Source organism: Xiphophorus hellerii, chromosome 6 (assembly GCF_003331165.1).
Source record: "Xiphophorus hellerii strain 12219 chromosome 6, Xiphophorus_hellerii-4.1, whole genome shotgun sequence".
Classification (NCBI taxonomy): Eukaryota; Metazoa; Chordata; class Actinopteri; order Cyprinodontiformes; family Poeciliidae; genus Xiphophorus; species Xiphophorus hellerii.
The window spans coordinates 10,046,201-10,066,473 of record NC_045677.1 but is presented as its reverse complement, the minus strand read 5'-3'; the positions used below and the strand labels follow the sequence as shown (position 1 = coordinate 10,066,473).

Below are 20,273 nucleotides of genomic sequence, written 5' to 3'. Positions count from 1 at the left end.
CATACTGCTAAAAATGCCAGTGGTGTCCCTTGGTTATGATATGCAAATTCATATGAGAGGGCAAATGCACAATTAGATTAAAAATGATTATGCTTTTGTTGATGGGGCCTTAAGGGCACTTTGGGTGCATTCACAGTTAGTAATCCATGTTCAGCCATTACAGAGCTGTTTAGACAGTTTATCGATCAATTACAATAAGGGGGTCAACAGCATTAAAACACAGTCAAACAGCCACACAGTCGATGCCCAGCTATGTATCAACAAAAACCATGTGACTGATCAGAGGCAAGAAACAGGAGGCGCTTGTTTCCTACACTGAGAGAGCCCGCTGGTGCAGCGCATCTCTCTCCAGCGTTGCGCTGGGAGACTCAAGCAGGTCGGCAAGAGAAACCGCGAGGAGGGTGAGAGAGGAGAGAGGGGGGAAAAAAAGGAGCGACGGAGATGGCGAGTCTAAACATGGAGCCGACACCGCCGCTTCGGCGTATGGGGCTGCTGTGGCTCCTTCTGGCCAGCCAAATCACCACGGTCCGGGGTCTGAACGGCGACGAAGACCAGAGCCAGGACACCGAGTGCAAGATGAAGAGCGTCACCGTGTCAGCGCTGCCGTTTCTGAGGGAGAACGACCTGAGCATCATGCACAGCCCGTCGGCCTCGGAGCCCAAGCTGCTATTCTCCGTGAGGAATGATTTTCCAGGGGACGTGGTGGTGGTGGACGACCTGGAAAACACCGAGCTCCCTTTCTTCGTCCTAGGTGAGTTTTGCACGCAGCGTGGTTCATTAGCGGTTAATTGAATGGATTAAATCCCACTCAGTCTTTGTTACTACACAGAACATCTGTCTGTTAGCTCAGGCCTGGCTACATAGTGCAGTGTCCTTTTTATTTTTATTTTTATGTGTGTTATAGTTGATAGAGCAGTTCACAGGAACAGAAACTATTAGCTTTTAAATCTAGCCACCTACTCGTTGTTTGCTCATTAGCGTGCAGCTGTTAATAATTAGAGCGACACTGCGCTTTTTACTGCAATAACAGGCCGAATAGCATTGTTGTGCTAGCAATATATCCACATCTTGAATTGAATTGAATCATATTACACCACAAAGAAAAAGCAAAACTTTAGTGCTCAGTCTATTTCTTAATTTTTGTTAAAGTAATCACATGATTCTACTACAAAACGATTGTATTAAGCAGTTTAGTCAACGCGCAAGCATACTTGTAAGCAAACTTTTTTGACTTCACTGCAACTTTCTAGTGTTTGAAGTTTGACGTATTATTTGGGTAATTCCGTGTTTGTGTTTTGAGCTACCATGAGTTTTCTAGAGTTTCTTGTTAAAACGTTTGACATCCGCTGTCCATGGTTCTGAATTTCAGCTGACGGTACAGTTTGCAGCTCTGTCTCCGGATAGTACCTGCAGTAGAACCCCAATCCCCAAATGAAGGATTGTGGCTTTACTGATGAACAGCCAGGTTTATTGGAAGTAAACCACGAGTTTCACCGTAAAAGCTGCATGCACAAACACAAAAAGACAGTGTAAGCTACAAAAACACGCTCTTACAATCTACACCGCTAAAAATTTCAACTCTAATTCAAAACTATACCCTAGAGTTTGTATACAATAAAATACATTCACAATTTCAATCGATCAGAATTAGAAACATACTTATTTACAAAATAAACATACCTTGTGCCTCTATCAATGGGGCCGCTAATAAGATACTTTTTTTTAACACTTTGTTGCAACTTGTCTTCCGTTCCTTTCTGTCCTTAAGCTCTATAACTTGTATACAGAAGTTGTCTCATCAAATCAAAAACCGGAAGTCAACCATACACTGTACAAAACGAAACGAAGCAAAGGCAATAAGCGCTAGAGAGGTGACACAACAAACAAGGAGCCCAATCTGGGGTTATTTACTTAGGTTTGAGTTTTGTTTTATTCTGCCATTTACCTGTATACAACATATCTCACAACATAGTTTGTTTATGTTGCTGATTAATAATGTGTGGGCCATGCTTGCTGAAAGTTTTTCTTTAGCTTTATGACCGAGGGACTTTGCCTGGGGCTTTCTAAATATTAATTACAAGTGTTCTGGAAGTGTGCTATGCTATGCTTGTGTTCAGGTTCATCAAACATATCTTTTATTTGAGTTTAACAGGGTGTGGACTTGTTCCACTATGCCTTGACATGTGATCTGCATCTGAGTCTTGACTTTGAGAGTTGCTGTTTTGGATGTTTCTCATTCATTTGTTTTTATGTATGATAGTACAATGTTTCAGTATGTCATCCCTATTAAAGAAGTAATAGTTTGTACTAAAAGTCTGCTGCACACTTTTATCAGTTAAATAGGTATTAAAACTATTTTTCATTAAGCCCACATTATGTATTAAACTATTTTTCTTTTTGGCTGGCATTCAGTATCTGGGTTTTAAGTCTTTAACCTGAAGACATAGAGTGTAGAACATTCAGTTGTTTGGGGAGTTTTGGTTAATAATAATTAATACCAATTAAAAAATATTTCTCTCTTTCTTCCTACGTAAGCTCTTTTTAGCATCTTGTCTGTTTAGCTTTACTACCTGCTAACAGCCGACTCTGTATGGAAACCTCTTGACTTTGAGCTTTACAAAAGCCCGCCAACATGTGTGAATCTAGTGAGTTCCATGAAAGACAGAGGCTGTAAGCTCAATTGAAAAAAATATGAAACATTTTGCTGCAATATTTTTAACCTTTCAGGCATCTGTTGAAAGCCTTACAGCATGTTTAAATGTAGCAACCTGAATCCATCAGACGGGATTCGGCAAAAGAGCATTGTCATTTGAAATGGTTTCTTATATGTTTTGCTACATTGCAAAATGCACCAGTTCAATTCATGACTGGAAGTAAAAGGTGTGACCACATTGGCTCTGTATTGGTAGCCTTTCACTGGCTTCCAGTTTAGCAGTTTACAATTGTACTGGTAACTTCTAAAAGTTTGAATGGCTTGGCACCACACTGCTTTGAACACAAAAAGCAGCATCTTCGTTGATGCCTCGCACTCTACCTCTCTGAGTTCAATATTATTTGTGTTCTGCCCTTTTGCCATTCTTGGTGTTTTGCTGTTTCTGGTGTGCAGTCATTTGTCATTATTAACATTATCATTGATCATAGATATCTACTGCATGACTTACCTTTGGAACTTGGCATCTTTGATCTCCAGCTCTCGAAGAATCATTGCTATAAGTGGCTTGTACTGGTTAGCCCTGGCAATGGCTCCGTCTCTTGCTGCCCTGTGAGGATCCAGAGATGGAGCCGTACATGACAGAATCTCCACCTTCTTAGTCGTGCTGCAGAGGCCATAGTCAGCTGTGTGCTGCAGTGATATGTGTGTGTTTAATACCTGATCGCTTACAAGTAGAAGCTTTCTTCTGTTGAGCGATCTCATCTCCACTCACCATTTAGATCTATTCCTATTGACTGAAACCAGGCTCAGAGACAACAGTGCTCTCTCTGAGCACCAGTCTACTCCTACCTAAGTACACCTTGAGTGTCTGGCCATTGAGGCGGTCTCTCTGCTGTGTTCAATCATGACCTCAGCTGCCGATCATTGTCTTTAAAATACTACAGCGGCTTTGAGCTTTGACTGTTTGTGGTGGAATATGTATATTGTTCACCAAATATAATAAGAATTTCATCATATCTTTCAGAATAGCTAGCTGAACTGTTGATAGGCTCTATCTATGTGGTGACTTTATTGTTTCATGTTTGCAGCCCCTGAAACCAGTTGGCATGGATTTTCAAAACCTTCTGGATTGCTTTGGCTTGTCTCAATCGGTGTCAGGGCCCAAACATAGACATGATCACACACAAGACCTAATCATCTCTCATGACCTTCTTGTATCTACTATAGAAATATGAGACAGATGTATTCCAGATCACTTTCCCATTATATTTGAATATGTGTCCACTCCTCTTGTGATAAAACCTGTGCTCCCTGCACTTCTCCACCACTTCCTCCACTGCAGGATAGTTTGTTGCTGCCTGTAAATGCAGTGAATTAAACTCCATTGATAGGCTGGACATTCTTCTGTGTCCAGAGGAATTTGTCATGTCTTTTCAGTACATCTGCATAAAGAGTGTGAACCCCATCACTCCTCTAAAGCAGACTTCTACAAAAATCAAGCCAGATCTCTGGCTTAATAATACAGTCCGGGCCATTACACATGGAAACAGAAAAGCAGAATGCAGATGGAAGAAAGACAGACTTCATGTGTCCCTGGGGATACTGAGAGACTGTCTTTGTGAATATCAAAATGATGTTAAGCAGGCTAAATCTCAGTATTTAGTATCCACCACATGTAACCAACTGCAGGTTTTATTTAGCGCCATTCACTCTACCATTAATTTTTCTACCAAACTTTTAAAAACTGCTACAGAGTCTACCTGTGATGATTTTCTTCTTTTTGTTAACAACATGGACTCTATCAAACAGATCATTGCCTGTATATATAGTGCTGTCCAATTACATGTTCCTCCAATGAACTCTGCTGTCTTTGATCAGTTCAAGCTGGTATTGCTACTACACCTCTTTGAGGTGGTTCAACAGACGAGACCTACCAACTGTCCTCTGGATGCAATTCTCTCCAAGATGCTCAAACAGACCTTTGGTGCTTGTTTCCTGATGTTTGTTAAGAGCTGTCTAAAGCTCAGTGTCTGTCCCATCTGTTTTCAAGCATGCTGTGGTTAGGCCTCTTTTTTTTTCTTTTTATAAAAAACAGCCATTTCAAGTTAAAGTCCCATTTGACCTTTTTTTATGTAAACTTCTGAAAAGGATTGCTTTTATTCAGCTCCAGTGTTTTCTAGAAAACTTGCCTGAGAAATTCCAATCTTGCTACAGATATCTCCATGGCACTCAAATTACAGAAAAATTTTGTTTTGTCGCTTGATGCCAAAAAACCTGTAGACCAGTCATTTGGTTCAGCTGTAACTACTCCCTTCAGGGAGCAGTGCTTCAGTGGTTGAAGTCCTACTTAACAGAATATTCTCCATCATGATATGTGGTCTGTCCTCCTCTGTCTCCATTCCTCTGACCTCTGGAGGGATCCCTTCTGAGGCCTGTTCTCTTCTCACCTTACATGCTTAAAATCTGTGAAATCTCTGTTTCTTACTGTGTTTAATGTGAAAATATTTTGTTGTTTTATTTATCATAATTTAAAAAAAAAGAAATTTTAACTTTAAATTCAGAATTTTCTGTAGATCTTTTTTTTGCTTTTGCAGAATATCATATCACAGCTTTTAAAGTTTGTTTGCAGTTGAGCTGGCAGAGATAAGTTTGACATTTTCTAGGCTTAACGTTTGAGCACCAAAGAGCTGGGTGTTTTCTTACACTAATATAAGTGAAAATAGAAGCTGAAGAAGTTTTTTTTTTGTTTTTGCATTTAACTTTGCTTGTTGGCTCACTTGAATTGCAAAACAAAAAACAGAAACAAAACAAAAATATAACAAAAACGATGACAACCTTATGAAGCCTTGAAAGATGTTGCTTACTGTGTGCACACCCATCAAGAAATCATTTCAAGGCCAGGATGTTTTTCTGTCAGCAGATGTAACACCAGCTGTAGAAATTAAGCACAACTTTATTTGCTTTACAATTTGTGTTTAATAGAATGTTTCCAGTTCTGTATTTACACATAATTGAAATGGGGGAATGGTCTTAAATGATGAATATCCAGGATACTTGCCATTTTATTAAGCATTTCCACCGGAGACAACCAGATCTGAATAGTATGAAGAGATCATACAAAGGCCTAATTTAGACAACAGTTAAAGCGTCATGGGGTAGAGGGATCTCTTAGGGCTTGTGCAGAATATTAATGAACCTCAATTTGTGTCTGACATTTCCATGGGTTGCCTTCTGCTCCGGGACAGAAAACTTTTAATGATAATGCATTCATGGTGCAACTAGCATCCCAGCCGCCCAGCAGTGGCGCAGCTGCAGCCTTTAATTTATTTCTTTTCTTTTTCTTATTTTTGCTTGTGGCTTGATTTCCTCTGCTGCTTCACAGAACCTCCTTTGTGACTTTAGGGGTGTCTGCTTTGAATTATAAAGCACGGTGTTCATTTCAATTGTATGTGTCTTAGCGGGAAACAAAAACAGTTTAGGTCAGCATGGTGTGACTGTGTTGATAAAGGGCACTAATTAAATTCAAACCGGTACGATAAGATGCCGGCTCTATGCTGTTTGATTGGAAGCATTCAGGTCCTTGTTGTTGCTGCCATTTGGGGATGCTGGGATTTATGTCTCACACTGGCCCTTCCTTTATTGTCGTGCCTGCCAAAGCTTCATTATGATTAATGTTCTACATTTTTATCTAAGCATATTCTTTTGTCACCTCATGAGCCTACAAGGTGTCTAACAGAATATAACAAGTGCCAACATCTGTAAAGTCAGCCAATTTGAACAACACTGACAGAGAAAACATAGAGGGAGTCCAGCTACACTTGTATAGCACTTTTTAATTTGACCTTGTCTTGTCATTCTTTAAATGTATTCAAGGATAACTCAGACATTAGCTTACTTTGTTGCCTGAAGTTGTTGTGTTTTTTTTTTTTAACCAAAAACTATTCACTGAAGTGCTTAAATCTGCAGTCATGCCAGAAGGCCATTTACCAAGAAGCTTCAAAGTCCAGCAAATGTTTTTCCTCCCACACATGAACACAATTTGATTCAGGGTATTTACGTAAAGGCGGGGCACACAAATGGATCCATTGATACTGTTTATGGCAGCTGCAGAGGGAAAGAGAAGGAAGATCAATATGTTTTGTACTGCTTACACTGCAGTAGCAAAATATTAAACTTTTTGAAAATACAAAAAAAAGAGAGTCTTTGTATAATTTCACAGCTATACCTTAGTATAGCCGGATTTTACCCACATCTAAAATCTGGCTGTCCATGTGAAGATTTTTGTTAACTAAGCAGGGGTTGTAGCATTAAATTCTTGTAGCCTTTTTTGCAAATGTACATTGGTGCATGCATTGATCTTTTAACTGTTCGATTAGTGGGGGGTTGTAACAGCAGGTCTTTCGCAGAACTGGTAATAATCAATCTACACTGTACAGTAAGTTCAGCTTCATTTCTAGTTATGACAATAAATTTAAGAGATAAACCGCTGAAAATAAAAAAAAGTTATGAAACCAAAAAAGTAAATGCCTTGCTATTTACTTCATTGTTTTTCCCTTTTCTATCCAGAAAGGTTGACATGTACAGTTTTCATTCAAAGTCGGTCATGTATGCAGCCACACAACAGAACGCATACTACATATATTTGGTATCAATTTAAAAACAAACCTGAGGGAAATATGCACAAATAAAATGTTTCATAGGTATTCACATCCTCATACTAATATGCCTAACAATACTTGGTATTTTATAAAAATCTAGAAACAAGCCAAATCTTTGCCATATTTTCCCACTCTATGAAATATAAAATGCATGAAATACAAAATGCCTTGCTGTTGCCAGCTTAATGGCAGATACCTGAATGTTTTGGGTCTTAAGTAACCTTACCATTTGCTTGAAAATATAAAACTGGAATCCATCTGGAAATGCCTCCCCAAAGTATACCGCAGTGTTTCATAACAGTCCTCTGGTGTTTTTGTGGCAAATAATACCTCATACCGTGGTCCAAAAGTTAGTTTGGTATCACCAGATCATAACACAGTCTTGTGATAATGTTGAAGAATGAAATTCTGTTAATCCACATAATCTTACGTCTGTCTTTGTTTTTCAATTTCATATTAAAAATGGAAAACATTTCTCTTTTACATTGCAAGAATGTGGCCTTGTACTGTGGATCATAAAAATCTCTAATATTTTCTTACCGAATAGTAGCTTTTAGTGTTTCAAACATAGAATTTGGTGAATGACAGAAATTAGATTTTGCCTGGAGCTGACATTAGAGGCTTGCTTTCAAGAACATTGATGGCAGGTGCTTTAGACACCGACTAAACCTGCAAATGCAATAGTCAGATCACTTCAATCAGCTCAATATAAAGTTACAGCTTATCAAGCAGTTTACTTCTCAGCAGCCTGTTCTGCTGGCAGCTGCAGTCTGGCCCATACTCGGCTAATCCTTTGCAGTTAGACTAGTTGATGACCTCAGAGACACTATTTAAGCTGGGTTTTCAGTGCTTTATGTGAAGGTGAAACTTCCAATCAGTATTTCTTGTATTGAGAGAAAGAAAATTCTTGTTTAGGAAATTTTTAATGTTTATATTCACCACAAACCTCTTAAAAAAATATCATTTAAAGTGCCGCTGGTTTCTCTGGTCATAGGTTGTCTAGTGCGATTTGAATTTCATGCATTTCCCTCGCTTTACGGTGGCTCGCATTTTCTTGCTAAATTGCCTCTCTGTGAAGTATCTAAGAAGCAATTTGAAAAAGGTTGATTCTGTGACTGACAGTAAATAATGGCTGCAGGATTGCAGCCACTCGTTAGTGTCAGAGAAGCCCTGCTACGTTATTAGAAATTTACCCTTTTGGTGGTGTGTCATAAATTGTGTGGGAGGTGAGGTAATAAAGTTGCCCTCTGGGAGAAACTTGTGCTGTATTTTCTGTCAGTTGTCGGTAGTTTACTCATCTTAGCCTGGAAGCTTGAGGAGAACTGGTTCAGAACAAGTTCACATTAAAATAAGCTCTCCAGCCACTTAAAAAAAACATTTTCTAACTACATCATTACAGACCTGACATTTATGTCTGCATTTTATTTTACTTTTTCCATTTAGAGTGCATTAAGTTATGTTTTTTTCATTATTTTGAATAACAAGTTGGTGTCTTACTGATATTTTGACCCTTCCCTCATAGGATGTGCATTAATGGAAGGTGTCTCTTAGACGTTGACGCGTGATGATCCTAATAGAGATTACGTTCCAACTGACAGCATAAAAAAGTACACGTTTTTAACCTTACAAAGTCTAGTCAATCTTCTCACTAACATTTAATTTTGAACATCACCTTTACACGGCTTTATGTTGAACCCTTCGCATGCCAATATATTAATTGATTCAGAAAATTGTAATTAATCATTTGTTTGAGACTGCAGGCAAACGATCAGTTCCTGACCTATTCTGAAGCAGATTTTATTTCCAAATTCAACTACAATGATGACAAGTCCTTAATGAAGGAGTAAACCAGCTTAGTCATACTGAAAGTCCTGAAGTGAACCTGAAGTTTCTTTATTAAGCACCTTAAGTTTGTGTGTGTTTTTTGGATATGTTTAATATCAAAACACATGGATAATACTGTATTTTCTAGACTTTATGCCAGACTGGAGAGAAATAATTCCTGATCACTACGATCAGAGCATGAACATTGGTGCTTCAGAAACTGTCAACCAGACATCCATGTCAAACGTTTGTAAAATAAACGTTCATTGAAAAGTTTATTCAACTTTTCAATGAACTTTTATTGAAAAGTTTATTGCTTTTCAATAAACTCACAGAGTTTACTGGACACAGCATGTTACTGGACACACCCATGTTATCATGAACATAGACAAGGTCTTTCCAACTTAGAAATGAATGTGACTGACAGTGTGAGTTATATTTGTTTTTTTCCTCTCCATAATGCATTTGCTTATAGCTGGGAAGGTATGGTGTATAGAAACAAAAAGTATTTTCAGACATAATTGTGAGCTCAACAAGCTGCTCTTTTGCTTCATCCAAAAGTCTGAAGTTTAAGACCTATTAATCCTCTTCCAATAGGATGTGTCACCTTTAATTAGTAGACAATGAATCGACCTCTGACATAACTATACAACTAGCTCTACAGCTGTGATACAAACTAGGCATATTTGTCACACATGCACATGCTTGAGGCTATTAATGCATGCATTTGAATTAAATGCATGCATTAATTCAAATGCAAGGAATATATTGCTCTATTCCTTACTCTCTTTTAACTAACTTAGTAAAAAATAATTAGGATCACTTAAGCCCACTGAAACTGGTCCCTTTTTTTCACCTTTGAGTGCTTTGGGGAGATTTTTTGTGATAGAAAAACTGCATTTGACATGAAAATAATATTTTGGTTTCACAATTGTTTACCAGTAAGAATCTGAAAAGAGTGGACTCCACTTGTATTTGCCCCTCCAACTGACACCACTAAATAAAATCCAGTGCAACTAATTAAAACGTTTCAATCCAGCTATTCAGTCAAAGCCTTAGAAGTTAGTTTGAGATCATTGGTGAACAAATAGCATAATGAATACCAAGAAATACTCTTGACAGGCCAGGGAAAAGATTGTAGAGAAGTTTATAGCAGGATTGGGTTATAAAACCAAACCGAATGCTTTGACTCCCAAGCACTGAAAGAAGAGATGGAGAGGACCTCTCATCTCATTCTTCATCTTCAGGTGTACTGTTCTAGGCATAAAGCATTCTGGAGAGACTTCTTGTAGCATTACTGCAATAAGGAAAAAAAAAATTGTTGGGGAGGAATCATCACTATCATCAATAATTGGTGAGGAGAGCTCCGCTGCCCTAGTCAGTAATTGTGGTTTCTATTATTGAGAAGAAATTTCAGCAGAAGATGAAGCCCTGGTGCGAAACAATGGGCTGGTGCTGGGCCCCCTGGAGCAATTAACCCAAACCCCCTTCCTCCCTCATATAGTTCTGACACAATGAATATGTTACAGAGACATCTAATCACTGTACATGTAGGGTGCCAGAGACACTTTGCTGAGTTGAGTGAGCGCACAACCCGTATATTAATTGGATTTTTGTGCTGAATAAGAGGCTTTTGCTGAACGTAGGTGAATTACATAAGCATGACAAATACTTGTCTACCAGAAAATGTGAGTTTTGCTAATTTTTATTTATTTATTTTTCTTTTTTGAAAGTAGATTTGTAACCAAAACACATGGTTTTGTTTGTCACAGACTTTGGAGAGACATGAAATTAAAAATAAATCACAGTTTTTTAGACTAATCTATTTGTTTATTGAAGTATACATATCTCAGTTAGTGTGGTTAGAACTATTACTGAGTTATGTAAATACTTATTATAACCTTTTATTCCAATATTTATATATTTAGGATTAAATAGAGCTCTGACTTTTATGTAATCTATTGGCTTAGGTATTGTGAATTAATCCTCCATGTGAAAAGAAAAACTTTGTTGCAGTTCATCAACAAATGTACCAATCGATAAATACAGCCAGATCATTTTACTAATGACTTTAGCTTAGTCTAGAGTTCCAAATTAATGGACCTTGTTATTATCACAAGTAAATTACAGCTGCAGCTTTTTTCTTGTGGAAACCGCTTTTTAAGTTGTTTGTTATATAGTCCTGCAGAGCTTCTTGGCTGCTTTTCAAAAGTTAATGTATTGGATTACTTTGATAAAGTCATATGTTCACAAGTCACTACCAGAATAACACTCTTTCATGGAGAAGAAAATAGCGGGGGAAAAAAAGCAAAATAAATGGATGAGCTGAGATATTTGCTTAGCATGAAAACCTGTCCCAAATATCAACATCAGCTTTACAATGGGAGAAAATCACAATTCAAACTTCATAGCATAACATTTGTTGGACATCTAGTGATGGACTGAAAGCAAACTTGTGTGATAACTGTTTTATCAACATTTGTCAACTTTGCTTTGACTCAAGTTCCAGCAGGCAGAAAAAGGGCCACTTTTGAAACTCTGGGGGCCTCATATATAAAAGAGTACGCAGGTTTCACACTAAAACATGGCGTAGGGTCAAATTTTGAAAAGTGGGTAGCAAAAAAAATTCTGAAATATTTAATCATGCGCATGCATGTGGCTGCGCAGCTTTCCTTTATACATCCCACTTTGTGGGAAATGGAGCGCAGCTGCTGGTCTGCCCTGTCGCCACCCATAAATTCATATATGAAGATGTCTAAAAGCCTGGCAGTCTGCCACCACATGTCGCAATAACCATGACAACAGTCCTTGCTTGTATTACTACAAGTAGTTTTAATAATAATGATTACATATTTAAAAGACGCCTCTCAACGTGTCCCTTTAAGAGACCTCACTAAGGTCATCTCACAAAAAGTAATAGCACTGCATTTTACAAGAAAATAAAAACCAAATAGGAAAAAAAGGAAATAAGAAAGACAGTGTTGATTAATCCAAGTGGAAATTGTTTGAACAGCAAAGTGTTCAGTCAGGATTTGAAGACATACAGCGTGTCAGAGAGTCCTTTGCAGTGACTAGGGAATGTAGAAGTTTATTCTAAATTGAGGAATTGTGTATTGTAACAGGCCAATGTGTCACTACATTAATTAGGCATTTTTGCTCATATAAGTCACACTTTTACAGAATGGAGATGCTTTCTATTCATAAAGGCGCATTCACAAAGCTGGCATGGCTCCACTGAGGGATGACTGTCTTGACCTGTCTGCAGCTCCAGCTGCACCAGCACCGATAACGCATGGCTCCTTCTTTAACTTCTACAGAGAGCACCCAGCATGAGCACTCTGGGCAATCTGAAGGATAATAAACCATCAACATGTCCCAGCAGATCAATATAGTCTCTGAACATATGCTCACTCCGAATCCTTCAACTGGCGATGTTCTCCAGCAGGGCCAAAGCGGTCCACGATTACGCACCACACCTTTGTGCAGCTATTTATGTTCTTACACCTTCATCTATTCTTTTAAGACCTAGGTCTTCTCAGCCGAGTGTTTTAAATCACTGAGACTGAATTTTTTGGCTAGTTTCTTGATAAGAGTGGTGCCCTGCCTTGGTCATTTGGGTCTAAATTACTAGTTTTGCAAATAATTCCCTCAAGAACTTTTTATAATTCTTCATAGCCAAAATCTGACTCCAACTAAAGCGCAAGACACTTCTGCTGGGATGAAAAAAAATCTGACAAAATTAAAGTTGTATCCTACTTCTTTTCTGCTTACAAATCACTTCAGCGGTTAACGGTAAAATCTTTTGAGTGAGTGTATAGTGCAACTAAAGTAAAGCATGGCGTGCTTACAATAAATATACTTCCAGATTTTTGGGGGCTTTTTTTTGGGCTGCTTTTATTTGACACTTTTGAGGAGAAAAGTTTCATCCCAAGACATACCAGAGGTCAGTGATTGTCTCTGTGTTTGCACAGCGTAAGGAGATAGAACTATAATGTGTGAGGAGGAATTTGACCAGCGGAGAGCAAAGAGATAAACACAGATAGAGAAAGAAAACTCGAAAGAGGGAGATTGGAGAGCATGTAACTGCTTGTAAATGGTTACCATGGTGATTTGATCAGGCGCTTAGGCTAGAGCGTCAAGGGAAAGGTGGCATTTTTATTGCGACAGCAGGAAGAGACGAGAAGGACGGAAGGAAGAGGGGGGAGCGTTTGAGGTGACACCTTTATCTTCACAATGCGCCGCTATCTTTGAGTAACGACGTTCATAAAAGAATATCAAAATATCAAAAACCAAATCATCAAATGCTGTTCAGCTCAGGGACATTTTATTTTCAGTTTAAAGATTTTTTACCCTCCCTCCTGTCCTGTCTTTCTTCTCCTTGTGATGCAAAAAAAAGCGAGTCAACTGTTTCTTAGAAGTGATGAGGCAAAGAAGAACAAAAAGAGTGCTTATATAGAGGTTTGGCTTTTTGATTGCCAATAACGTTTCCATCAAGGGATTACTGTAGATTGCTTTAAATTAAATATGCATTATAAATGTAACCTGGAACCTTGCTCATTAAAAATAGTAAGGTATATTAAGTAGTTATTAGTAAAATGAAAGAAATTGTGTTGTTCCTATTTGGTACTTTTTCCTACAACACTAAATAGTATAAAATATTATTTCTACACCGGGCTAAAATTACTGTACATTAGATGATGGGACTTGGCATCTTTTAATGGGAAACCCAAGAGTTTTGGAGGGTTGATCTTGTGTATATACTGCTTTAAAATCCAACCACAATGTTACCTGTGTCTGTAGCATAGTAGTTGGAAGCTCAGGAAAGCAGTAAGGAAATGTTCAGTTTTGTAAAGTAGTACTAGCTCTACAGTGGCTTCTTCAAATTGGCTGCATTACTTTCTTCTGTAAGAAATGAACTTGGTAAAAAGCTTAACTCTGCTGCCAACCAGTGTATAGCATTTTAAGCATCATCAGCCCATCATGAGCCTGTGCAAGCTAGTTAATCTAATTTTGAAAGGCATTATTTACCACCACTAAGCTGCATTGGACATTTTACTCGGCCAGTTTTAAAAATGAGTCTTTACCTGCTTCTCCATAAGTAAAGACTGAAATAAAGTAACAAATCAACTTTTTTTTCTTTTTGTCCTAATTCAGCTATTTAAACCATTTTGCCATAAGTTAGAATGCTACAAAAAACACTTGTGCTGCTGTTCGGAAAATGTGAAGCTAATGCAGGAGCGATCAAAGCAGAAGCAAACTTTAATATATATGCAGGCTCACAGAGGCCCATGGGAGAGGGTTTAGAGGTGGACAAACACTCAGAGGCTGCCTTGGAATATTTTTCATCCCTGTTTTAAGGTGAGGGTAGAGTAATTTATTGCACTCCATGAACCAATCATGGAGCCTATCTTTATTTATTTTATTTTTACAACTAATTGACTAAATCAGAACTTTAATGCATGCACACACAACCTCGTATATTTTATCCCTATGCAAAAGAGAATGCTAAAAAGCTTTTCTGATGTTGTCAAAGGTCGGTGTCTGTTAAAGATAATATGTACAGATGTACTGATGTGTAGTCTTGATCACCAGACAAGCTTTCTGGTTTTCCCCCAACGATGTCCTGATTTCATCATTTTGGTAAAAGCAATACATCTTAATTTGCCACTGTCACTGCAGGCTGGCCTCGATCTGTCAGTTCCTCAACCACGGGGAAAGGTGTTGCACACAAGAAGGACATCAGTTCAAAGGCATTTCAACCTTAAAGCAGGCATATCTTTTTGAGGGACGGTTACTTTTATGTGTCACTGAACTCTGCAGATGCAATTTGAATTCCTGTGATGCCATAGAATATTTTGGGTGCAACAATTTCAGTCTGAGCTTTGTTGTTATAATTGCTGTATGTCAAATCAAAAGGAAAAAAAAGGTGGTTTGGCAAAGTAAAATAAATTGCATGTATGATAAAGACTTATGCAGAAATATATTTGATATGTTTGGGGAGTATTCTGCAATGTGAATGGGAAAAGTTTGCAGAGTTTTTCTGACTTCTTCATGCTTATAAACAGAACATATCAATAACTAAGTATAATAACCATCTATAATGGTTATGAAGTCATCAATGTGGAGCTTTAGAAACTTCTTTGTCATACTTTATTAATTATATATACAGTACTGTATATATACTGTATATATATATATACATATGACTATTTGGTAAATATCAAGTTTTAAAAAAATAGTATCATCACACTAATTTGGACTTGTTCAGTTTGTTGTGCTTTGTCATAAAAAAAGAAAAAGAATGAGATGAAAATAGGGGTTTGAAAGTGTCATGTATCATTTTCAGTGTCCTTCCTCATTCACTGTGATCCACTTCAAATCCAGCAGCAAGGTTTTGAATTTTCTCCATTGCCCTTTCCTTTTGGAGAACAGAAATACCCTTTATTGTCCGTATGTGGGGAAACTCAAGTGTACCAGCAACAAAGTGACTGGCAAAATGAAAGCATACTGTTTCACAAAAAGGTAGAAATGAAAAAACAAAACAAATAATAAATAAAAAAGGAATAAGAGACTGTAGAGTATTGGTAAAAAAAGGCAGTTATTTAAAACTGCACACCCAAATTCAAAGAAATTTGCAAGCAAGTAGAATAATTTTAAAAAATAAATACAAATGCGCGTGGATGCTTGTGCATAAAAATAGAAACTATTTTCAAGAAATTTAAGTTTGTTAGCGGTAGCCAACATCAGTTATTTGTTGCTGATATTTCTAGATATAAATTAGATGGTTTTAATAGCATAGTGCCTAGGTGACATTTTTGTTCCAAACTGGCTCTATATAAATAAACTCAAACTGAAATAATTAATAAAATACAATTTTGAGTCCCACCAAGCCAGCTCAAGTATCACAAATGATTTTTTTTACATGCATTTCTTTAGTTTCAGTTAGTTCTTGGTACTTTGCTTTCTTCTGTCCCATTTTTACAATATTCAGAGCATAGTCATAGATCACCTTCATCTACAAGTAAGAGATTTTCCGCCCTCAGTTAAAAGTTTCATATATCTACACAAATCTCCCCCTGATTGATGCTATGAGTTATGCCAGAGATGATCTACAGAGGAAACCTGTTATCTTTTCTGGCTCTGCAGACTGGCTGACCGTGTAGTTCACTGGATTGATATTTGTACAAACCAAATGGCATCTATCCTCTTCCTTTGGCATTTCCTGACTTTATGTCAATCTGAACTAAGAGAAACATGTTAACCTATGATCCATCAGTCAAAATCTAAAATAGGACACAGGCTTTCTCCTCTTGTCTTTTAAGTCATTAATCTGGAAGTCATAGGTGATGGACAATAATTTTAATTGGGTTACTCTGGGTCGGATGCCTTTTTCAATAAATGTTTTTTTTTGTATTCTTTAAGTATGTATGATGTGTCTGATTGACCAGTTAATTCAATTTTCAATATTCTCAGGTTACAATTGTCATTATGGGTTTCTCCAAGAGATGGAGAACTAAAGTAGCTCATTGGGTTTATTTTACTTAAAATAACATTAAAATTGTAACAACCAAAATACATATAGATGTATATAAATACCATGTTACCACATTTAAGCATTTCAGCAAGAATAAACATTACTTTTTTGTTTTTGTTTTTTAATCATATTATGCATTATTTTGAAAAAAGAGTGAATATCATTTTACTTTTACTCAAGGTTATCATTCATGAGTCTTTGTTTTTAAAGAGGGGGTTATGTTTTTTCATGTACATAGAGCCATTTTATACAACAAGTATGAGTAGCTGTTATGGTCAGCTGTTATGAAAATGCTATACTGTAGATGTACAAATCAACAAGAAATTCGACTTCAGGGGTGTGGAAGTGGCTCAGGGGTAAAGCTCAACCCAAGTCCCCAACGCGGCTGTCACGGGTTTGAGTCCCAGTCCGATGACCTTTGGTGCTTGTCTTCCCCCTCTTTCACAACCCACTTTCCTGTCTGGCAACTGTCAAATAAAGGCCTCTACAGCCAAACAAAACCTTTTTTAAAAAATTTAAATATTGCCTTGGCATTGCACCTGTGTCTGATGCCTTGAAATTGTCCTCTGTTATTTTATGAACGTTCTTAGCACTTTTGCCCGCAACAAGAGGGTCCTGAGTTAAAGTATGTCCATGGGACCTTTATGTATAGAGTTTGCGTGGCACCACATCGATGCGTATGTTCTCCAGGTACACTGACTTCTTCCCGCAGTCCATGAACATTCATGTTAGCACAATTGACCACAATTTAAATTGCCCTTAGGAGTCAGTGTGTAGATGTGTGGTTGTTTGTCCTGTGTCTGTGTTGACCTTGCATCACATTACCATAAACATTAAATTAAACTAAATTACCACATTATGAGGTGTGCATAAGTAATATTCTGCATAAGAGCTCTCTTCTATTTACAACAGGATAATAAGATGAAAAGGTTGCTGTTTATGCAGGACTATAACTGATTGGTCAAAGGATGAGCTGTGTTTGTTCAGTATTACTTGTTGTAGGAACAGAGTCTTCATTGCCACAGTGAAGGGCTTCTGCTTTAGCTTTTGAGCCTTGCATGTAGTCTGTACCTTAATTAGGCCAGCTCAGTCATGGAGTAAAATTTATGCAGAGGTTAGCTACAAATGAGAACATTTTTGAAATATTCTGGTGAGGTTTGATTTTATTCTGGGAAGGAATAAATAAAAGTTTGGCTAACAAAACTTTAATCTCCAACTTGATGCCCGACAAGATATTAGACATGCTGTTCTGTATTATTATTTATTTGGAATCTTCTTTCTCCTGATACAGTCACAGAAGCTGCTGGAGGGAACAAACAAAATAAATGAATATTCTTTCATATGTCTTACACTCTTTTCTTTTTCCTAAATTGCCTCCGCAATATTACAGGAAGGTGTGTCACCTGACCTGACAGTGTCAAAGGCAGATATAGCATCTTGAAATTTAAGCCTGGGCCATTACAGGGGAATTTACTCTTTTATACAATGTCAAGACAGGCCAGAGGCTGACACTATAGCTGCTGTAGATGGCTATGAAAGGAATAAGTACTAAGCTGGTGAAATATGTACACGGTCATGAATTTTCAGTTTGTCAGTTTGCTTTCTGCAGGGGATTCTCACCTATAAACCATGTGGATGGTAAAAATAGGAGATCCATTTGTTATAAATTGGACAATGACAGCGGTTTAGGGATAATTTTTTTCTAAATTTTACTAAGACTCTGCTGGAGCAAAGGATTCTGGCATGTAGTGGGTGAAGCTTTAAAATCTTTTACTTGTGACTTTCTGGATTTAAATATGCATCTTAGAAGTGAACTTCAGGAATTTACCTGCTTAGCAGGACATCACAAATGAATAATGCTGCTTTATCTTGTATTTTTTAAATCTAAGAATAAATACAAATAATTTCTTTCCAAATCCATACATCCTGAGTTTGAGGTCGGAGCGTATAGATATTTTTTTGTGCTTTGCAACTTGTTTGCACATTTGGACCAAAAGATGATGGATCATTAACCAACAGTTGAATCTTACGTACTACAATCGACATTTGAGAAGTGATAGTTTTCCATGAAAACATGTTTGAATTTATGTATTCTTTCCTCCTTTATGCAGAAATGTCGTCAAATCACAGTTTAGCTTTCAAAGCAGAACACATTAATTTAAGCATTATTCAAAGATTTTTAAAGGAAGGGGTGTCCCTGTGTTTTTGCCTATATGCATGAAAGTTGGTCTTCTTGACAATCTTGTATTGTTGACAGGGGACTCAGACTGTAGCATAAAGTCTTTTTTCTTGAATGCTAAAGACTTTGCGTGTGGTTGCAGCCCATACAGTACCAACAATAGAAAAGAAGATTAAAAAGAATGAAATAGAATAGAAATACCTTGTCCCACATGGGGGAAATTCCGGTGTAATTCATAATTAATTCTGCTTGGACTTTTGAAAAAATGCTATGCCATTACAATTACAAACTCCAGTGTTAAATATGTTCACATTTTATTCAGAATTATACACAACTTTGTTTTGGTGGGCCAAATCCAAGTTAATAAGGTGTGTTGAAGTGTGAGGTTGCAATGTTGCAAAATATAGAAAAGTTTAAAAGAATATGTAAAAATGTCTAATGTGCCTTGAAAAACTGTGCAATGTATTTCCGTAGGCATAATCTCACTTGGTGGTTTAAAAAGAGGCTAGTCTCTAATCAGTGCCCAGTGATGTGTTTGATCATTTCAGGAGATGCAAGACATGCAGAAGTTGCTGCCACAACCTGAACTGGCCTAGTTGGATCAGCAGCTTATGGAGATTAATTTCCCCACTGCTGAAATAAAATCAATCAGCAGCCTTTAATTATTTTCTTCCTAAGCTACTCTTCTCCTTTCTTTTTTCGAGCCACAGATTTCAGATTTCTGTAGTTTTGGTTCTTCTTAGAAAAAGGCAACCATTTTATTCAGCAGATTTTTACAGAAATGTGTTTTCCTTGCTACATACACTAGTTGCTTTAAACTGCAGCTTGTTGGTGATTGTTCTGGTTGTGCATTGACAAGTAAATTTCACCTAGATTCAACTGAGTTTTGATTGTTTTAAATAAAACTAGTCTCTCTAAGATTAGTTATGAGTTGGCGACTGTGTGCATGGTAGCTTGTCCTGTGTGCCTCTGTGCTAAAATGGCGATGGGTCCAGGGTGTACCTGGCATCTCGCTAAGTGACTGCTGAAGATAGGCACCTGCTAAAGTATACACAGTCCTTTAACTTTTTCACATTTTGTACAATTAATGAGCCAATTGATTAAAACTAATTAACTTGATTTTTAAAGATGTATCCAAACAAAGAAGTGTGTAACGATTAAAGTGAAAGGAAAATGCTTTCTTTAAAAAAAAAAAAAAAAAAACAATAATCAGAAATCCTGGTTTGAATACCCCAATATAAAATCCAGTGAAAGCATTTACCAGTGAACAAATGTTAAGAATACCAGTAAGTAAATGTTAATATCAGGAACATATTGTGCAGTTTAGAGACAAAGTTGAAGCAGGACTAGGGTATAAAACATAATTTAAAGCCACTCCTCTAAATTGATCGCCCAGGCAAGTAGGGCAATAATCAGAGAGGTAAC

General features: G+C 37.3%; 1 protein-coding gene across 5 annotated transcripts in view; it reads left to right on the top strand.

The window, feature by feature from the left end:
- Positions 1-329: 329 nt before the first annotated feature.
- astn1 (astrotactin 1) overlaps positions 330-20,273 on the top strand; it is a 351,664-nt gene continuing 331,720 nt past the window's right edge. For all 5 annotated transcript variants that reach the window (XM_032565575.1, XM_032565574.1, XM_032565573.1 and 2 more), the window contains exon 1: positions 330-751. In XM_032565575.1, coding sequence (XP_032421466.1) covers positions 442-751 — 310 coding nt within the window. In that variant the 5' untranslated portion in view covers positions 330-441. The remainder of the gene's footprint in view (positions 752-20,273) is intronic.